Source organism: Leptosomus discolor, chromosome 5 (genome assembly GCF_034619465.1).
Source record: "Leptosomus discolor isolate bLepDis1 chromosome 5, bLepDis1.hap2, whole genome shotgun sequence".
Lineage (NCBI taxonomy): Eukaryota > Metazoa > Chordata > Aves > Leptosomiformes > Leptosomidae > Leptosomus > Leptosomus discolor.
This window is the reverse complement of record NC_141395.1, coordinates 69113948-69131086: the sequence shown is the minus strand read 5'-3', so window position 1 is coordinate 69131086 and position 17139 is coordinate 69113948. Positions and strand designations below refer to the sequence as shown.

General features: G+C 43.4%; 1 protein-coding gene across 2 annotated transcripts; it reads left to right on the top strand.

Moving 5' to 3' along the window:
- The first annotated feature begins 646 nt into the window (after window positions 1-646).
- On the top strand, window positions 647-14343 carry DERL1 (derlin 1). 2 transcript variants are annotated; one of them, XM_086465223.1, is made up of 8 exons: window positions 647-822; window positions 2429-2540; window positions 5815-5879; window positions 8196-8222; window positions 10220-10315; window positions 10995-11047; window positions 12269-12319; window positions 14145-14343. In XM_086465223.1, exons 1-8 carry the CDS (start codon window positions 670-672, stop codon window positions 14281-14283), a joined length of 696 nt encoding a protein of 231 aa, XP_086321349.1. In that variant the 5' UTR covers window positions 647-669; the 3' UTR covers window positions 14284-14343. The 2 variants fall into 2 exon arrangements, with proteins under 2 accessions (XP_086321349.1, XP_086321348.1); XM_086465222.1 differs by having other exon boundaries at window positions 12209-12319.
- Window positions 14344-17139: the final 2796 nt, after the last annotated feature.

The following is a 17139-nucleotide window of genomic DNA, read 5'->3' as shown; positions in this document are numbered from 1 at the left end:
CGCACACATGGTACAGCCCGCTCCCGCTTACACCAACGCAGAGCAGCAGGAAGGAGACTGCCGCTCCCCCCGCCCCCAGGTGTCGGCCGCCTGGGGAAGGGGCACGCCCCGCCCGACAGCCCCGGGGCGTGCCGGGAGTTGTAGTTGTCTTGTGGGCGTCACGCGGGGAACGGGAGAGCGGGGCGCGGTGAGCGTCGGGCCATGAATAAAGTGGAGGCCAAGTTTTATGAAAATCTCTATTTTTATCACAAAATGGTACGTCCTCTGAGGACACGAATTTCGTGAGAGAACGCAGAGGGGCCTTGAGCACGTTTGTCCGGGCTTTCGCAAGCGCAGGGCTCACTGCCGGCTCGCTCCTCGCTCTACTCGGGAAGGGGGGCCGCCTGCAGGCCCAGACCGCCGGGACGGCGGCACCGTTACCCGGCAACAGCGGGTCACTTCCCCCTCCTCCTCAGGCGGGACTTCCGGCGCTACGCTTGCCCCGGCGGCGGAGGGGGCGGGGCCGGAAGTGGCGGGGCTCGGCCGAGCGCGGCGGCGCCACGTCTGGCTCAGGGCTCCCCTCCCTGCCCGGGCGGCGGCGGCGGGTGGGGCGCGGCCGGACCCTCGCCTCTCCCTCAGCGGCCGGTTCGTAGCGAGGCCTCGGCGGCGGCCGGGCACAGCGACGGCGACATGTCGGACCTGGGGGACTGGTTCCGGAGCATCCCGCTGATCACCCGCTACTGGTTCGCCGGCTCCATCGCGGTGCCGCTCATCGGCAAGCTGGGCCTCGTCAGCCCCGTCTACCTCTTCCTCTGGCCCGATGCCTTCATCAACCGCTTCCAGGTATGGGCCGGACTACCTGTCCCGGCGTGCCCTGCGGCTCCCACGCCGTAGGAGAGTTCGGCCCGGGGCGCGCTCCGCACCCTGGGAGTTGCAGTGCCGACGGGGCAGGGGGCTGCTGGCGGGGGCTGGCCTGCTCCACCGGCCTCCGCGGCCGCGTCGGGAGGGAACCGTGCACCGAGGCAGCCCTTAGGAGTGACACAGATCACCTCCAGCGGGAAGCCGGGCCTGTCTGCCCGCTGACGGCCTGCGAGCTGGGCGCCGGGTGTAGCTGGTGCTGTGCCTTCGCAGGCCCCGCGCTCCCCACCAAGGTGACACGGGCTGCAGTGCCTGGCCCTGCCAGGGCCCCTGGGCGAGGCGAGGAGGGCTGTGGTCCTTGGTAGGCCTTGTAGCTTGTCTTGCGACTCGTTCTGATGTGTTTTTTTTTTTTTCTTACGGTTTTTGGAGGAGTTGTTCTGGCTGGCAGCGGTGGTTGTGCTGGGACTTCAGGTGACTCGCCCGTTGTGCGATTGTGTGGGCGTGACTTTGGGAACAGGGATCACAGGCAGGTGTGCAACCATCCTAAACCGCAGGTGGCTCCGGAGATATTAAGGCAGAGCTAAAGAAGTGCATCTTTTGCACTTTTGAATTTGAAAAAGCTCCTGTTTGGGATTGTCAATGTCTGTGCTTAGGTGTGGTTGGCATCACATAACAACTGCAGTCCTGAGGTTTCAGGTGTACAGTGTTTGTGGATGCGTTAGCAGTATCAAAGGTGGTCACAAACTGGACTGCTTTTTCCATTCATGGGGAGGTCACAGGTCCAATGGTTTGGTAAGGAGGTGTGTAAGGGGAGAGTGCCCATTGAATGAACTGAAAAGGAAAGTGAAGGAAGAGAAGAGATCCTAGCCTTATAATTTCTCTTACGTACGCTTGTTATATCTTCAGTGAAAAAGACTGAGTGCAAAAAAAGATAAAAAGGTAGTTTACTAAAATCTGTAGTTTGTTTCATGCATTGTCCCCCAAATATAGTAGTTTAAATGACTATTTTTTTCCTCCAGTTCTGTTATTTTTTCTGGAACTGTGATGTTCAGAATCCTGATACTCTGTTTGGAAACCTTGCCTGTTAAAGAGCTCGTTCATAAATGGTCAGACGTTTTCTGTCCTTGGTACACGCTGCCATGCCGTTGGCTGTGCCCAGTATTGATAGCTGGGAGAGCAGCTGCAACATGCTGTCTGGAACAGTACATTAAAGGCTGTTGTGTGGATTCCTTGGCCTCTGTATGACAGGTGGGAATGGGTTCTGTATGGACGCTTTTAGAATAGGGTAGCATCCTTGCAAGCATATCCCTTTTGCTGTGCAGTAAAGACTTGATACTGTGAAGACGTGATGGAAGCAGTCTAGGAGGTTGTGTGTGATTTCTGTTGTAATCTTAATAGCTTTGCTTATGAGATTTAAAAAACAAAAGTCCAGCTGTAAAAGCTGTTGAAGCAACAGTAATTGATACTTGGTCTATTTTTAATCTCCTCCTTGGTCTTCCAAGTAATTGATAACAAACGGAAACAAAAAAACCTATGCATATGAGTTCATTCTACAGTATATAAATATATCTTTCTCTTTTGATCTGGACAGATCTGGCGGCCGATAACTGCAACTTTCTTCTTCCCAGTGGGACCTGGAACGGGATTTCTGTACTTGGTGAATTTGTATTTCTTGTATCAATATTCATCACGATTAGAAACAGGTATGTTTTCCATTAAATTGTATGCACATGGTGAACTGTGCCCGGAGCTGAGAGAGACTGAGCATTGTCAGATAGAGCTTCTGTTGGGAATGCTTGTGGCGGTGGGGCTGTGGCTGATTCGGACAGAATCATGAGAAAGTTGGCTCGTCTCTGTGCCCACTTACAGCGGTCGGTGGCAGACTGCTCTGAGAAAGGATTTTCTGTGCCTGGCTCTTTCCCTTTGGCAGGGAGACTTTTCATTTAGGATCTGAACTTGATAATTCTTTCAATAGGAAGGCCTGGTTGTAGTTACTGGATTTCAGCAAATGAGGGATAGAGCTTAAAAGATGGCGTTACCTCTTTTTCTTGTGTCTGATGTCCTTTAACACTGAAGGATGATAGAGCATATGTAATAACAGGTATCCATCTTGAGAAAATAACAAATGTCAGTTTTTCCTTGTTTTTAAAAGGCGATGCTAACCTGTGTTATTCTATCGGTTATGTTGAATTAAGAGATACCTTGTACAAATGACATGTACCCCTATGCAAATAGAAGCGTGAAAAAGTTAAGGAACTAGTTGGATTTTTGTTAGAGGGGGAAAAATTAGGAGTGGAAGAAAGGAGATCAGATAATGGATCATTTCGCTCAAAAAAGAGATTCTTGTTACAAGGTAGCTTCAAAGCTGGTTTTATTTTGCATTGCACGGTTCACTAAAGGTAGACAAAAATTGGTTTAGTTGAAGTAAATAATTAAAGTTGTTGCGAAGCTGATCTCCTCCTGAAAGCCTTTATGAACAAGAATTTTGGTGTAGTTCTGATGGAGTCTTAGTACTGGTGGTGTAAGTGGAAATGCATTGCAAGGTGGTGCTTAGGAAGTCCCATGAGAGAGAAGAGATCCCTGGTAAACCTGTCACCCAGAGAATGTTGTGGAATCCATTTTGAGCGGTAAGAAGAATAGCAGGGAAAGGGAGGAGTGGCGCCAGATTGTATTTGTTTTCTTAGTGACAGTAGGTAGTAGTTTAATAGTTAGAAACGCTTCCTCCTTCTCTTTGAGCCTTTCTGCAGTAGATTAGGAGCACATGAGAGTACTGGCAGTTAGGACATTCTACTGTGCAAAGCTGTGTGGAAGGAGTTCCTGTCAATATGTATAAATCATAAGACATCACTGCTTGTACACATACTTACAAAATGCTCTGGTTGTCTGTGCCGTGGCAGAAGTCTCATGGAAGGAGGTCAATTCTCCCATCAGTAAATTTTCATTTCTGCCATACAGCACATCTGGATTTTGAAGCTGAGAAGTCAGCCGTGTTGTTGTTTGGATCAAGGCATTTCTTTTCTATTGCAGTCATTTTTCTGGGTATAAATGAAGTTCTTGGTTAGGTTGGTCCTTCCTCTCTGCGAAAAGGGCTGGAATCCTTCTGAAAGTGAGAGGTGTAGAAGTTGCTGGTACTTTGTTTACAGGTGGAAATCAGCATAGGTCTATGCTTCCTTTCATCTCTGAAACTGAGGAAGTGGCGCTTCTATTTTCAGGGTTGTACGTGGCTTTTGAGCATCCTGTTGCATGCTAGCTTCAAATTAAGCTATCAAAAATGTACATATGGTTTTGTACTGTTTGTGCTTTCCTAACAAGCTGACCTGTGGCTTCCTGAGGAAAAGGAGATTGATGTGTTTTTGTTTTATTTCTGTTGGGGAAAAACATAACAAATATCAACAGAGAAAGGAGAACATGCAGAGTTCACTCCTCAGCAGTATGGGTGATGAGATGATGAGTCTGCAGCAATTCCTTGGTGACCAGATTATACCCAGTGCCCTACTGAAGGACCCAGTGGGCTAGAGGCGCCTTGGCCCTGTGTTGAGCTTTTTGGCAGTCTGTAGCTCAGTTTTCTTAGATATTCTTTGGGATAGTTTGTCTACTATTCTTGTTAGTAATCTCCTAGATAACGAGAAGTGAAAAACTTTAAGGGAATAGTATTTGCTTTGATTTCTTCCTATTCTGGAGGAATTCCTGTGCTGGAGTTTCTACAGGGTTAGTCAGCTTCCTCTGTTTATTTGTTTCTATTTCTTGTATGGCAACAGTAAGGAGAAAACTTTATGTAGGTCTCCAATTTTAAAACTTTCCAAAAGATTTTTCAAAGTCTGTCCTGTGTTCTGCCCCCCCGCCCCCCATCATGTAACTTGCATGGCTGAACTTTAAATAATAAACTTAAAATGACTACAGTATCACTTTTGTTTTCCATAGGCTGGGTTACTCTAGTTATTCTAAAAAGCTAATGCTTAGAAATAGATTTTCTTTCTTTAAATTTTTGGGGACATGTAAAGTAGTCATAGGAAGCCAAATAATGCTAACATTAAGCAGAGGCCTTCTTTCTAGGCATTTAATTATTAGCATGGAATTCAGCTTGTTCATGGCGCGCTGTGTTTGTCACTGTGTGGTTTGGCTCTGTTTCGGTAGTACTCTCAGGCTTTCCTTGCCTGCACAGAGCTATATGAAAGCTGACAAGAAGTCTTGCTCAGATGCTGAGGTCCATGTCAGCCCTTCGCCATAGTTTGCAAGAGTGAGAGCTTATGACTTTCATGTTTGCAAGGAGCTGTTAGGGATTTTATTTTTTGACCCTTCCCTCTGCCTGGTCCCGAACTCAATTTGGCATCTAAAGATAACTTCATTTAGTATGACCTGCAGGGAATGTTACTCTATTTTCTTCTTTCCACTGTCCTGAAAAAAATTAGCATGAAATGGGAAATTAGGCAAGCAGCTTGGCTTAGGAGAAGGAACAGAACGAGCTGCACATGTGTACCCTCCTAGTCACGTGTGTTCCTTTTTATTGTATCTATTGAGTCTGACTAGCTGATGCAAAGAGGATGCAATTTGCCTAACGAAGGGCTGGTTTTCACATGACTTGATCGTTAAACTCGGTGTCTCTGCTTTTGCTGTACAAGTGTATTTCCGTGCTATGCGCTTCTGACTGGCAGCTTCTTGGGAAGGTTGGGGTCCAGCTCTCATTTTGAAGTCTTGTGAAGGTAAAACCACATATCTCCAGAGTTAAAGTGTGTTCTTTTTTAAGTAGAGATGTTGTGTGTGCACTTAATGTAGTAAGCTGAATGTCTTATTTTTTGGTCCCGTAGGCTGTTCTATTATAAGGCCACTTAACATTTTAAAAAATAAGTCATAGACTACAGAGTATGTGTAGGGTAACTGTTATTTACTGAGTTTTTCTTAGACTCCTACAAGTAAAAAAAAGTCTTAATTTCTTACCAGGATTTCAGTACCTTTCCTAACAATTCTTTTTCTTTACAGGGGCTTTTGATGGGAGGCCAGCAGATTACATGTTCATGCTCCTATTTAACTGGATCTGCATTGTTGTATCCTTCTGCTCATCATCAAACTTTTAGAATATTTTGGTTCTCCTATTTCTGTCTGGAATGTGTTCAAAGACCAAGTTTTAGCAACTAAAAGTTTTTAAATGTAGCAAATGGCCACAGGTGCGTTTTTAGTCTCCTGCAAAGGTAGCAAGAGGATTGCAGGGAGAATACTAATAAATGTGCTAATACAGGTTTGTAACCTGGGGACTAGAATTCTGCTTCTATAAAGCTCAGCTTGTGCTGTGTGAGCTTCCCATGCTGTTGGCTGTATTGCCTCACTTAGCCACTTTTGTGGATTGCCACATAGGCTAAGAGTGAATTTACTGTGTTTAAGCTGCCATGTGCAAACAAGTCTGATCTCTGCGATTTCCCCGAGCTGGAAATTCCAGGGTTCCTCTTGGAGAGATGCTTTACCTATCCAGTACAAGTCAGCTGAGTCTGTAGAAGCAGTGTTGTGACATCTGCACTGAGCCAACTTGCTGAAGAAGTTGGGTGTGTTGGTTTGGCAGTGTTGGGAAACAGTTTTTCCATGAGCTGTGCGATTCTACCTGAATTTTCTTTTGGTCTCAGATACAAAACTGGGAGGAGTTGTTGATAGACCAGGTGGTTGTGCTACTGTTCAGAGGGATCTTGAGGGGCTGGAGAAATGTGCTGGTCAGGAATCTCATGAAGCTCAGCAAAAGGACGTGCAGAGTCCTGCCCCTGGGGAGGAACAGCCTCAGGCACCAGGACGGACTGGGGAACTGACAGTCTGCAAAGCAGCTTGGCAGAAAAGGCCCTGGGGATCCTGCTGGAGACAGAGTTAACCATGAGCCAGCAATGTGCTGTTGTGGCAAAGGTGGCCACCAGCCTCCTGGGCTGTGTAGGCAGAGCGTTGCCAGCAGGTTGAGGGAGGTGATTACTCCTCTCTGCGCAGCCCCTGTGAGATGTACGGAGGGGCTGCATCCAGCTCCAGGATCCCAAGAACAAGAGAGACTTGGACGTGCTGGAGCGAGTCCAGTGAGAAGGGTCACGAAGATGATTAAAGGACTGGAGCGTCTGTCGCATGAGAAGAAGCCAAGATGTGCAGCCGGGAGAACAGGAGGCTCAGGAGTGTCTCATCCAGGTGGATAAATATCTGATGGGGGAGGGAGTAAAGAAATGGAGCCAGACTTCTCTCAGTGGTGGCACAAGAGAGAACAGGCACAAAATGAAGCACCGAAGATTCCATTTAAATGTAAGAAAGACCGTTTTCACTGTAAGGGCAGTCGAACGCTGGCACGGGTTGCCAAGAGAAGTTGTGGAACCTCCATCCTTGGAGATGCTCCCATTTTGTCTGTGCTGTTAGTGTGTCCTTGTAGCAATTTGCAGTGGCACAGCGTGTGGAAAAAAGGGAGCGATGACATCAGTGTGAAGCAGATGCAGCCAGGAAGGCTTGTGTGTGGAAATGCGGTCACCTTTATCAATAGATTAACTTACCTCTAGTCGCATTCCACTGCGTGGAGGGATTTGCTATTCCTGCTAGTCCTGATGAGCCACAGCAGTAACTAGGAAAACAATGTGGGTTTAGTTCTGTTGTTAAGAAAACAGTGAGCTTCACTGTGGTTGCAGGCTGTTGGATGTGAGCTATTAGGTGAATCTGATTGTGACTTGACTTTCAAACTGGTCATTTAAAAGCTCCCAGTTGCTTGTTCCTGGTGTGACGTAAGGAGCAACCTGGATGCATGATCTGGGAAAATGCTTGGTGCTGTTTTATACGCATTCGTGAATGGTTGAAAACATTCTGATCATAGCAAAATTCTTCAGCCATTGTTTCTACTCAGCAGTTACTACAGCAAGTAGATCCTTTGAGTTCCAAGGTAGGAGAGTAATATTGATGCACTCCAAGAAGTTATTTCTTTTCTGTGACTCACTGGCAATATATTGGTATTTTCTAATGATCTTTTATTTCTTTAGTTATAAACCCAACATTTTAGTCTTTAAAAAACTGATGACAGAATCCAGCTCTTAAACTTGTAAAATGCTTTTATGCAAGGACTGATTGAGTTTGTAGTTAGCCAGTTTCATCATGGAGGGAAGGCCAGTGCATCCGTCAGCCCTTGGGGTAATGACCTGAGGTGGCAGCTTGAAAGGCTGCTGAAGAGCAATCATTGAAATGAAGCGTGTAAGTCTCCAGATCATTGGAAGTTTTTAATTTTTTCCAGTGGTTAACTTAATACTACACAGGAACGCTGTTTTAATTTTAAACATTAAGGGCCTTTGCATGTGTGTGCAGCTTCTTTTTATCATTCTAGTGTGTCATGTTTTGCTGTGTTTTCCTTAATGGTGCAATGACAGATAACTGGCTTGGCAATGGACATGCAAGTAAGTGCAGTGCAGTTTCTTAAATAATAATCTTACGGAACTTTCTGACTACTTAATGACTTTATAGAGAGCCTTATCGACATAACTGTAGAACGTAGTTAAGCTAGGCTGGTTTAGTTTATATCAAAATGGACTGCTGTGTGTGTATTGATAGTGTTTTGGTTTGGGTTAGCCTCAGTTAATGTCACAAGCCTGTATCTGACTCTGCCAGTCCTAACCTAGTTAAGGAATCAAGGAGTGAAAATTGACTCTTTGTGCAGTCAGGAATTGTTCAGCCTTTTACTAAAATGGACACAAGATGTCACCTATGCACTGTTTCTTTTAATGAATGTGGATCTGCATTCTTTCCTTTTTATATAAAAGTGGTTCTGGGGTTCATTAGTCTTCTGAAATTTAGTGTGCCTTTTACTTGCTAGCAGAAGATGTTTTTGTTAAAAATGTAGATTCAGGTCAGAACTGTGAAGTGCAAAATCCTCACAAGAACCATTAAAATAGTAGTCTAAAGAACCAGTTTCAATGAGGTAGTTCTTATGTCCCCAAGTGTTAAAGGAGGAAAGGAGGGAGTGTTTCTTGGACCCAACAAAGTATCAGCTAGCTGCGTGTCTTCAGCCTGCCTCTGCTGTTCTCTCCCCATCTTATTCTGTCCTTGTCACCCAAAGCCTGCACTAGTATCTCTAATATTCTGTACAATAATATCTTAGTATTTATTAGATCACTTACCAGGCTCCTCTGGGAGTCAAAAATAGAGGTCGCGTGTCTGCAGTCAGGACTGCCTTCTGTTAAGGCTGTCCGTAACTTTGCACTTACTGTTTTGTGCTGTGGGGAAGACAACACAAAATTCTTCAAAAGCATGCTGAAGTCACCTGTACATTGTGTGAATTTTAGACGGATTGTGTCGGTTTGTGTCTTTTTAAAAAGGTACTTAAAATGGTTTTATTTCTGCATACAAAGTATTGCCTAAAAGAGAATCGGTTGTTTGATGTACAAATATGTTTTTCTTAGAAGTAAGGTTTTTTTGTATGTGTTGAGTGGCTTGCTTGAAAGCGAGAATATAGAGTAGGACAGCTGGGACTTTCAGAAATTACATACTACTTTGTTTTTCCAGTAAAATAAAAGTGGTTTTAATGAAGACCCTGAGGTGCTTGTGTGACAAGTCAGACTAGTGGTGTGCTGTACAGCTTGGGGAAGGCTGGACTGATGCTAGTGTGCCAACTTTAATGTGGAACCTGTTGGATAGCAGCACCCCTGAAGGGATGAGTTTTAATCTCTCTTCCAAACACATGAGCTGGTTTGTAGTGTTAAACCAGGTCTTCAGGAATCAGCAGGTAGCTAAAATAGTGCTTTATATTTGTTTCACTAGAAATAGTCCAGTCAGCTGATACACAGTCACAGTAAGGAGGTATTTGGAACAGTCTCATCTCCTGGTATGGAGCACGGGTTAAGTCCAAGCTCTGCCGAGGTGACTTTGCCAAGGCTGGCTGTGGTACTCTGAAATGGTGATTTACTGGTCCACCTTCCCTTTGTGGTGCTCTGAGGGGGACATGGCTAGCAATTCGATGGAGTTATGCTTCATCTGGCGTATTAGCTTAGCCCTAGAAGAGTAGAAGAGTGTGTTTGGGCTAGTGCCCTGGATTGTGAATGGAAGTGATTGTGGCACAAGTATGCTGTTGACTCTGCTGTAGATGTGCTACTGAGCAGCTGGGAGCAGAGGAGTTCACCACAACTGCTCTTTCAGTTGATGCAAGTTGGAGTCCGTTGCTTTTGGCATGGTCTTACAAAAGACAATGACCAAGTAGGTTCTCCTGCTGAGTTTCCTCAATAGCTTTTGAGCAGATCCGTGATGCATGATGGCAAAGATTCTGGTGCAACCTTGAAAGATTTTGCTGATCTGTCATGCTTACAAGCCATTTTTGAAGCTTATAGCTCCTGCTGCCTGTTTCTCAGGCTTCTGTGAAAGTGATGGTAACTTTTTGCCCTTTTTTTTTTTAACATTGCAGTTGCTGATGATTCCACTCATCATGTCAGTACTTTATGTGTGGGCCCAGCTGAACAGAGACATGATTGTATCATTTTGGTTTGGAACAAGATTTAAGGTATGTCAGACAGGATATTGGAAAGGCTTCTGCCCAGAAGATGCACGTGAAGGGGGTGAGGGGCAAAATATAAATATTTTCTTATTAAAAGTGTCCCATGCTTTGACCTAGCTATATACTCCTTAAAATGCAGCAAAGACAGATTTCTTCATGGTCTTCCATACAGTGTCACTCAGTATGGCTTTACTGAAAAGATGTTCTGACAACTGAAGTTCAGTAGTAGGAAAACAGGAAAAAATTCTTGATAGACATTAACCTGGATAAAAGCCGAGTGTGGTGACACTCTGTAACAAAATGTTGATGTTTTAAATTGTTCTTTCCTGTGTGACGTTGTCTGTTTCTGCCAGATCTTGTAGTGACAACTCTTTTGATCATTGTTTCCAGACCTTTTCAAAATCAGGAATATTAGGAGTTTGTTTCGGACGTAAGCTTGCTGTGGGACATAGAGTGCAAAAGATGCATCTGCTTACAATGTTTAAATGAGTATGATTGGTCGCTGAGTTTGAAGTATCCTGCCTTGTTAGGTAGAATCTGCTTAAGTTAATATATCAAGATTTGCGTAATGCCTAAACCATTGAGATTATAGTCATGCTTATTATTGCAGTGCGAAGTTGAGCAGGTTTATTTATGTCCTTAACTTGTACTTACAACTTCTGTCTCTGTTATGTTCTTTTTTCAGGCTTGTTACCTTCCATGGGTTATTCTGGGATTCAACTACATCATTGGTGGATCGTATGTATTTACTTATACGGCCAGTTTGAAGTTATAAAAGCTTTTAGAACTATTGAACTTGCTGCTGAACCTAGAAGTGATATTAAACTAAGAGCCATAAAGCTGTATAATCTGTCTGATAATGCTCAGGATCACATGGTGGTCATTTAAGATAAAAGCAAAGAGGAGATGTGCATGTGAGAACTAGAGAATGTAGGTGAGGGGAAAGTAGTAAGAATTTGGTTTATTTTCTAGAAAATCTATGCATTAGGCCTTTTCCTTGCTAAAAGAGTACTGCACAGTAAAGAAGGACATCATCCTGAATGACCAGCCGTCAATACTGGTTTTAGAAAGAGATTTAGCTTGACTCCAATAGTGCTGTTACTTCTTTCCCTCACAGTCTTCCCCAATGTGATGATGTTTTCAGCTTGTGAAACGAGGGGAGATGGCAGTCAGAAGCCCACAGAGTGCCATATTAGCACTTGCTGAATTTGTTGGTCTGTCTTGGGTTTCTCTGACTGAACTCCCTGATGCAGAAATCCCCTCTGTGCATGGTCTTTGTCGTTGGTGCCCTGCGTTGGCTGGGGCCTCTTGGTGCCGCTGTAACACAATCAGTGACAATAGCAAGTGATGTGGTTGATTTATAAAAGGAGATAGTACAGCAAGACCAAATTCCCTTTTCTGGCTGTGCCTCCTACTGACTCATCTGTCACTTGAGAAAACTGCTTGCTGTTAGATACCTGCTGTTTCTATGCATGACAGAAGATACTCAAGGGCCTCCATTCAGCAGTGTTTTTTGCAAAATTTGGAACAAAACAGTTCAGTACAGCAGGAGACAGGTTGTCCAGTGAAAACAGCAGTAACTTCTCAAGCTCCACAGACTATTATTTTAGACACTAATAGCTGTACGGTCTAATTCCCTGATGTAAACAAGTATTTAATTGCATTTTCAGTACAGACTGTAGAAAAGGGAGGGTGGAACAGCCTGTTGATCTATTGGCACCAAAGGTTGGCCCTTGTAAAGAAGTGGCTGTAAAATGCTGAGGGAAGGGAAGTTTTCTGTGGCTCACAGCCCTGGCAGTGCCTGTGTCAGGTGAAAAGTAGTAACTTGCAGAAGATGGTCACTCGTTTATTTTCAGAGAAGACAGCATGTGAAACAATTCTTTTTCTTTTACCTTGCAGAGTCATCAATGAGCTGATTGGAAATCTGGTTGGACACCTGTATTTCTTCTTAATGTTTAAATATCCAATGGATTTGGGAGGAAGGAATTTTCTGTCCACACCTCAGTTCCTGTAAGCTGGCTTTGTTCTGTAGCTCACTGTTCGGTCCAATTTTCTATATAGTTCATCAGACATATATTTACTGGTATTGTAAGGTGTATAATACTTAGCTAAATCAACCTGCTTCAGACTATCTTATTGACTGTGCTGCTGAATCATCAAAAATGTTGAGTTTCTTGTAAATGGTCCATGTGAGAGTTCTGTTACCCCCACAGATGGCTTGTGCCCTTTACCCACCCCTAGGAGGGAAAGTAAAAGTCATAGTTCTGCTAGTGAATTGAGCTGTAGTAAAGAGAACTCCCTCACAGTTATCAGATGGTATAAAAAAAATTTTCTCCTGTAAATGCTCTTTTGTTTGTATTTCCATGTATCATTACAGAAGCTACTTGTTCAGCAGCGTGTAACAATGATAGGAGTCAGTTGCAGACTTGTTCAGGACTTGTTCTGCTTTGCAGTCTGTACCCGTCACCTTGACTGAGTCTGCAGGCGTTCGTTTCTGAAGTGCTTTTTCTTGTGATCTGTCCAATGTTTTGTGCAGTTACTGAAATACTACCATCAGAAGCCAAAGTTTATAGCTTCAGTGCTCTTGTCCTCATCCTTTTGGGTTGTAAATATTCCTTTTCTTCCAAACTTTAGTTAGCAACTCAGTTAACCCTTTTTCTAGCACAAACTGTTAATTAGAAGGCACAAAGTTGAATGACAGTTATACTTTCTGTACAAGTTTTAATGAGTAGGGAAGCTTTATATTCTACTTTTGTGTTTGCAAGCCCCTCTGGTAAACCTAATTTTCCATAAAGATTAGAAGACGCAATGTATTTTTTTTTTTTTTTTAAAAAAATACCTTTCAAGGTAATGACAGCTCAAAAAGAGCCATGTGGCTTGGTGGTATGTGCAATTTTCTTGATTCCTCGTATGTGTATTTAATTTTTTTCTATACCTGAGATGCAGGAACAGAAAAAACATCTCTACAAAGGGATAAATTCAGCCTTTGCACTGTAGTGTTTTGTTAAAAAAAAAAAAAAGCTGTGATGAATTACAGATACCTTTAATGTAACAATGAAGAACTTTTTCTGTACAGGACCATTTTTCTTGTAGAGTGGAGCCTGGGTTTTATGTTTGTGCCTCAGATTTTTGTGGTCAAATTCAGCAAGGGAGTTGCAGGAGCTCAGTGTAACTGTTGTAAAGCTGAAATTACTCTGCATTGATGGCATCCCTTGCAAAAGGCAGAAGCTGTATTTTAGATCACTTGATTTAGGTGGTAGCCTAAGTTGGATGATAAAGTCTTACAGCTCTGATTTGCTGTGGCCAGGTCACTTGAGCTTTGATTTCAGACAAGCTAGTTGCCTGAGCCAGTTTCCCTTAGTGTCTTTCGTCCTCATTTCCTCAGGAATGTTTATGTGGAGAGCAGTGAGGTGGTTAGATGCTGTGATTACAGCAGCTTTGCAACTATTGAAGAGAGAGAGATGCTCAGAAGTGATCTCTATTTTTGTGTTATTTCCCCTGGAATAAAGGGAGAGAAGTTAGGGGAATTAAGTTTCTATCACAGCATTTAGTCTCAACAATGAGACTCCCTAATCATGTGGGTTTTTTCCCCTGTGTTTGGATTATTGTATCTAACCATATCCCAGAGGTGGAAGTTTGCCAGAATTCCCATTTCTCAATGTGCTCGGGGCTTAGATTTTGGAAGAATTCTGTGCAGTTTTTTTTTTCACTGCTGTGAAAAGCCAGTTTTATTGCAAGTCTAGCGGCTAAAAGAGAGTGCATGGAAAAGTAGTTTGGCATTTACCCCCAGGGTACAGCTGTTTCTCAAACTCTTTCCTCTTCTGGCTTGTCCTAGGTACCGCTGGCTGCCAAATAGGAGAGGAGGAGTGTCGGGGTTTGGTGTCCCACCCGCTAGCATGAGAAGAGCTGCAGAAGATCAGCAAGGTGGTGGAAGACACAACTGGGGCCAAGGTTTCCGTCTAGGTGACCAGTGAAGAACTCCTGCCCTTGGAAAACAGCAACTCTTTGGTTTTAATTGGACATAGGATCAACCCTTCGTGATGCAGAGCATGCTTAAGAACTGAGCTCTCTGTAGTACTGTTGGATTTAACTGATTAGAAAGAATGTTTCTGGTTCAAGAGAAAAAAACTCCAGAAGGGAAAAATTTAGATCTTGCTCCAGGTTAGCCAGTAGTGTCCAATTTGATTCTGCCATTAAAAAAAGCCTTCTTTATACAGTGTTGTCAGTCTGTCTCAACGGGCATCCATTATGCCGTCTTGTTCTGTGATGTGATGGAACAAGCTAATGGTGTTCTGTCTCGCCTGGTATGTTAAAAGCTTTGTCGGCCGTGGTAAGGTAAGAATCCAGTGTGAGGCAGATGGATCAAACTAACCCCAAAGTTTAGGAAGCTGACTTTTTTGATAGCTGTGCTTAAGTCCCAGGGTCTTTGGAAACACTATTTAAGTGATATCTCTCTGATGCATTCATAAAGCAAAGTGCAAATATTTCATTTCCTTTATTAAGCTTTATTATTAAGCTGTGTTTTGAGGGCAGTTTTTTCTTGCCGTGCAGCATTTGTCCTACCTGCTACAGCATGGGTTGGGCAAGACTAAGGATAAGAGGGTTTTTGTTTGAAATGGCAATAACAGATATTCACAGAATTGAAATCTCTGAACTCTTCATGGCATGCTCTGTTTAAACTGAGGTTTTCTGGCTTGTTTTTTTTTTTTTTCCCTGGGATCTGTGAATTCTTGGCTTCAGGGTTTCTGTTTTGATTGCAAAATTGGGTAGCACAAATACTACTTAAACTAGAAAATGTAAAATACCATTGTAGTTAATGTAAAGGGTACTGAGTGCAGCATTATGTTTGTTAAATGAATCTTCAACTTTCTCTTAAGAGCTTTAAGACATCGAAGAATCAAATCTGGAAATAATCTTTTCCAGGGTCGAGATACAATAGAACAGATTGCTTTACTACAGGACTTTCATTGTCAAGTAAGAAATTATCTACACTGTTTATTAGTATCTGTACTTTTTTGCTAAAACTTTTTTGAAATGCAAAAGGGAATGATTCTGTACAGTAGTTTTCCTCGTACTGGGTTCCCGTGGGCAGAGGACAGGGCTAAGATCCAGGAAGCTGTAATGCTAGCATGTTACTGACTCACTGCATGGACTTGAGCAAACTTCTTCTCTCAGTTTCCCGGCTGTAAGGAGGACTCATGCGTGTCTCACAGCATTCTTAAAAGGTAGCTGTCCCCAACCCCTCTAGGTGGGAGCTGCTAGTGAGCAAGGTAAGGCTTAGGTTCATGTAAATGGCAACAGTTAAGCTAGGAATGCAATTACTCTAAGCTTAACCAAGACTTGTAAGTTGGAGTATGGTTGCTCTAAGTTGGAGTATGGTTGCTCACTCTTTGTTTTATAGTTGGAGGAAGAAGAGCATCGTCACTAGGATTCAGAGATTCAAGTCTCTGACTGAATTTTCCTTTAGCACGTGTCTGTCTTTTTACTGGGTGGGTGGGCACAGAAAGCTGTTCTGCCCCAACTTGGGTATCTCAGGTATCTCTAAGTAGGTGAAGTGAATCTGGGCCAAAACATTTTTATCGCTGCTTTGTTTCTTTACTAAATCTGGGTTCTGAAGGTTTAAAAATTTGTAAATACTACCTGATGTGAAACTGAGTAGAAAATAAGCAGTCAGACTGGAAGTTTTCAGCTGGCTTGCTTGAAAATAAATGCATGCTCTATTTCCCCCAGGATTTCAACTCAATTTTGTTGATTCGGCTTGTGGAAAAATGTAGAAAACTGGTAATGGTCATACTGTGTGCTTAGGTTTTACAGGAACTTGGAGTTCAGAAATCACCTGCCTTTTTTGTCTCTTCAGTGATGAGTTTTAAAGATGCTCTTGTCTCTTTGTATAAAATGATAGGTAGAAAAGAGGACTGCAGTGCTGTAAATACTAATATATCATTGAGTGACAGCTGTTATGTGATGCTAACTTGAAAAGTCTGAGAACCATTGTTTTTATAGGAGTCATGATGCAGCTGGTCTTTTTAGTTGTGGTAATACCGCATGTCTCCAAAGTCTTCATTTTGAGTCAGGACCTAACTGTTAAGTGAAGATGCACTAGTTAGTGACTCAGCTAAAACCTGGCACACTGAAATTGCAGAAAATCTGTGTACAGAAGGCCAGAAGGAAGGCTTGAGTGTGAGGAAGCACGGCAAAAGTCATTGTCCTGTCCCAGTGCACTGTGCTGGGTCTTGCTTTCTAGTACGTCCTCCCTCTCTAAATAAGGAGGAAAAGGTTTGCAAGGAAAATAGACTTCTGATAAGTCTTGATGAGCTTTTGAGCTGCTTCAGGTCAATTTATTTGGTTTTATGGCAAATTCACTTTGGAATTCCATATTGCGAGCTCAGTTTGCTTGTTTCTCACTTGTCACTTGACCTGAAGCACTATTTGTCCTCCAGCATACACTGATAATGGCAGTCTCTTGTTAAATGAGTACCTCCTTTCTTATTTTGTACAGATAATTTCCCTTTTTGTAATCAATTTTTGTTGGTAAAGTCTTAAATTAAAGTTTTAATCTCTGTTACTGTCTCTGTTTCACTAAATCATGTTTCACCTTAAGGCAGGCAGCCTTGTGATCTGCGCATCTCTGGGAAATGTCTGACAGCTGCACTGTGACACCACCTCCTGCTGTTGATAAAAGTACTCCAGAAAACGACCCGCTTTTGGGTGGGAGCCTTGTCTTCTCTGATCGGTTGCAAAATCGTCAACGCATTTTCTTTGCCTCTGTTTATGGCCACGAGTTTTGACAGTCCATGTCCTTCCTGGGCTATTACAATTTTACAGCTTTT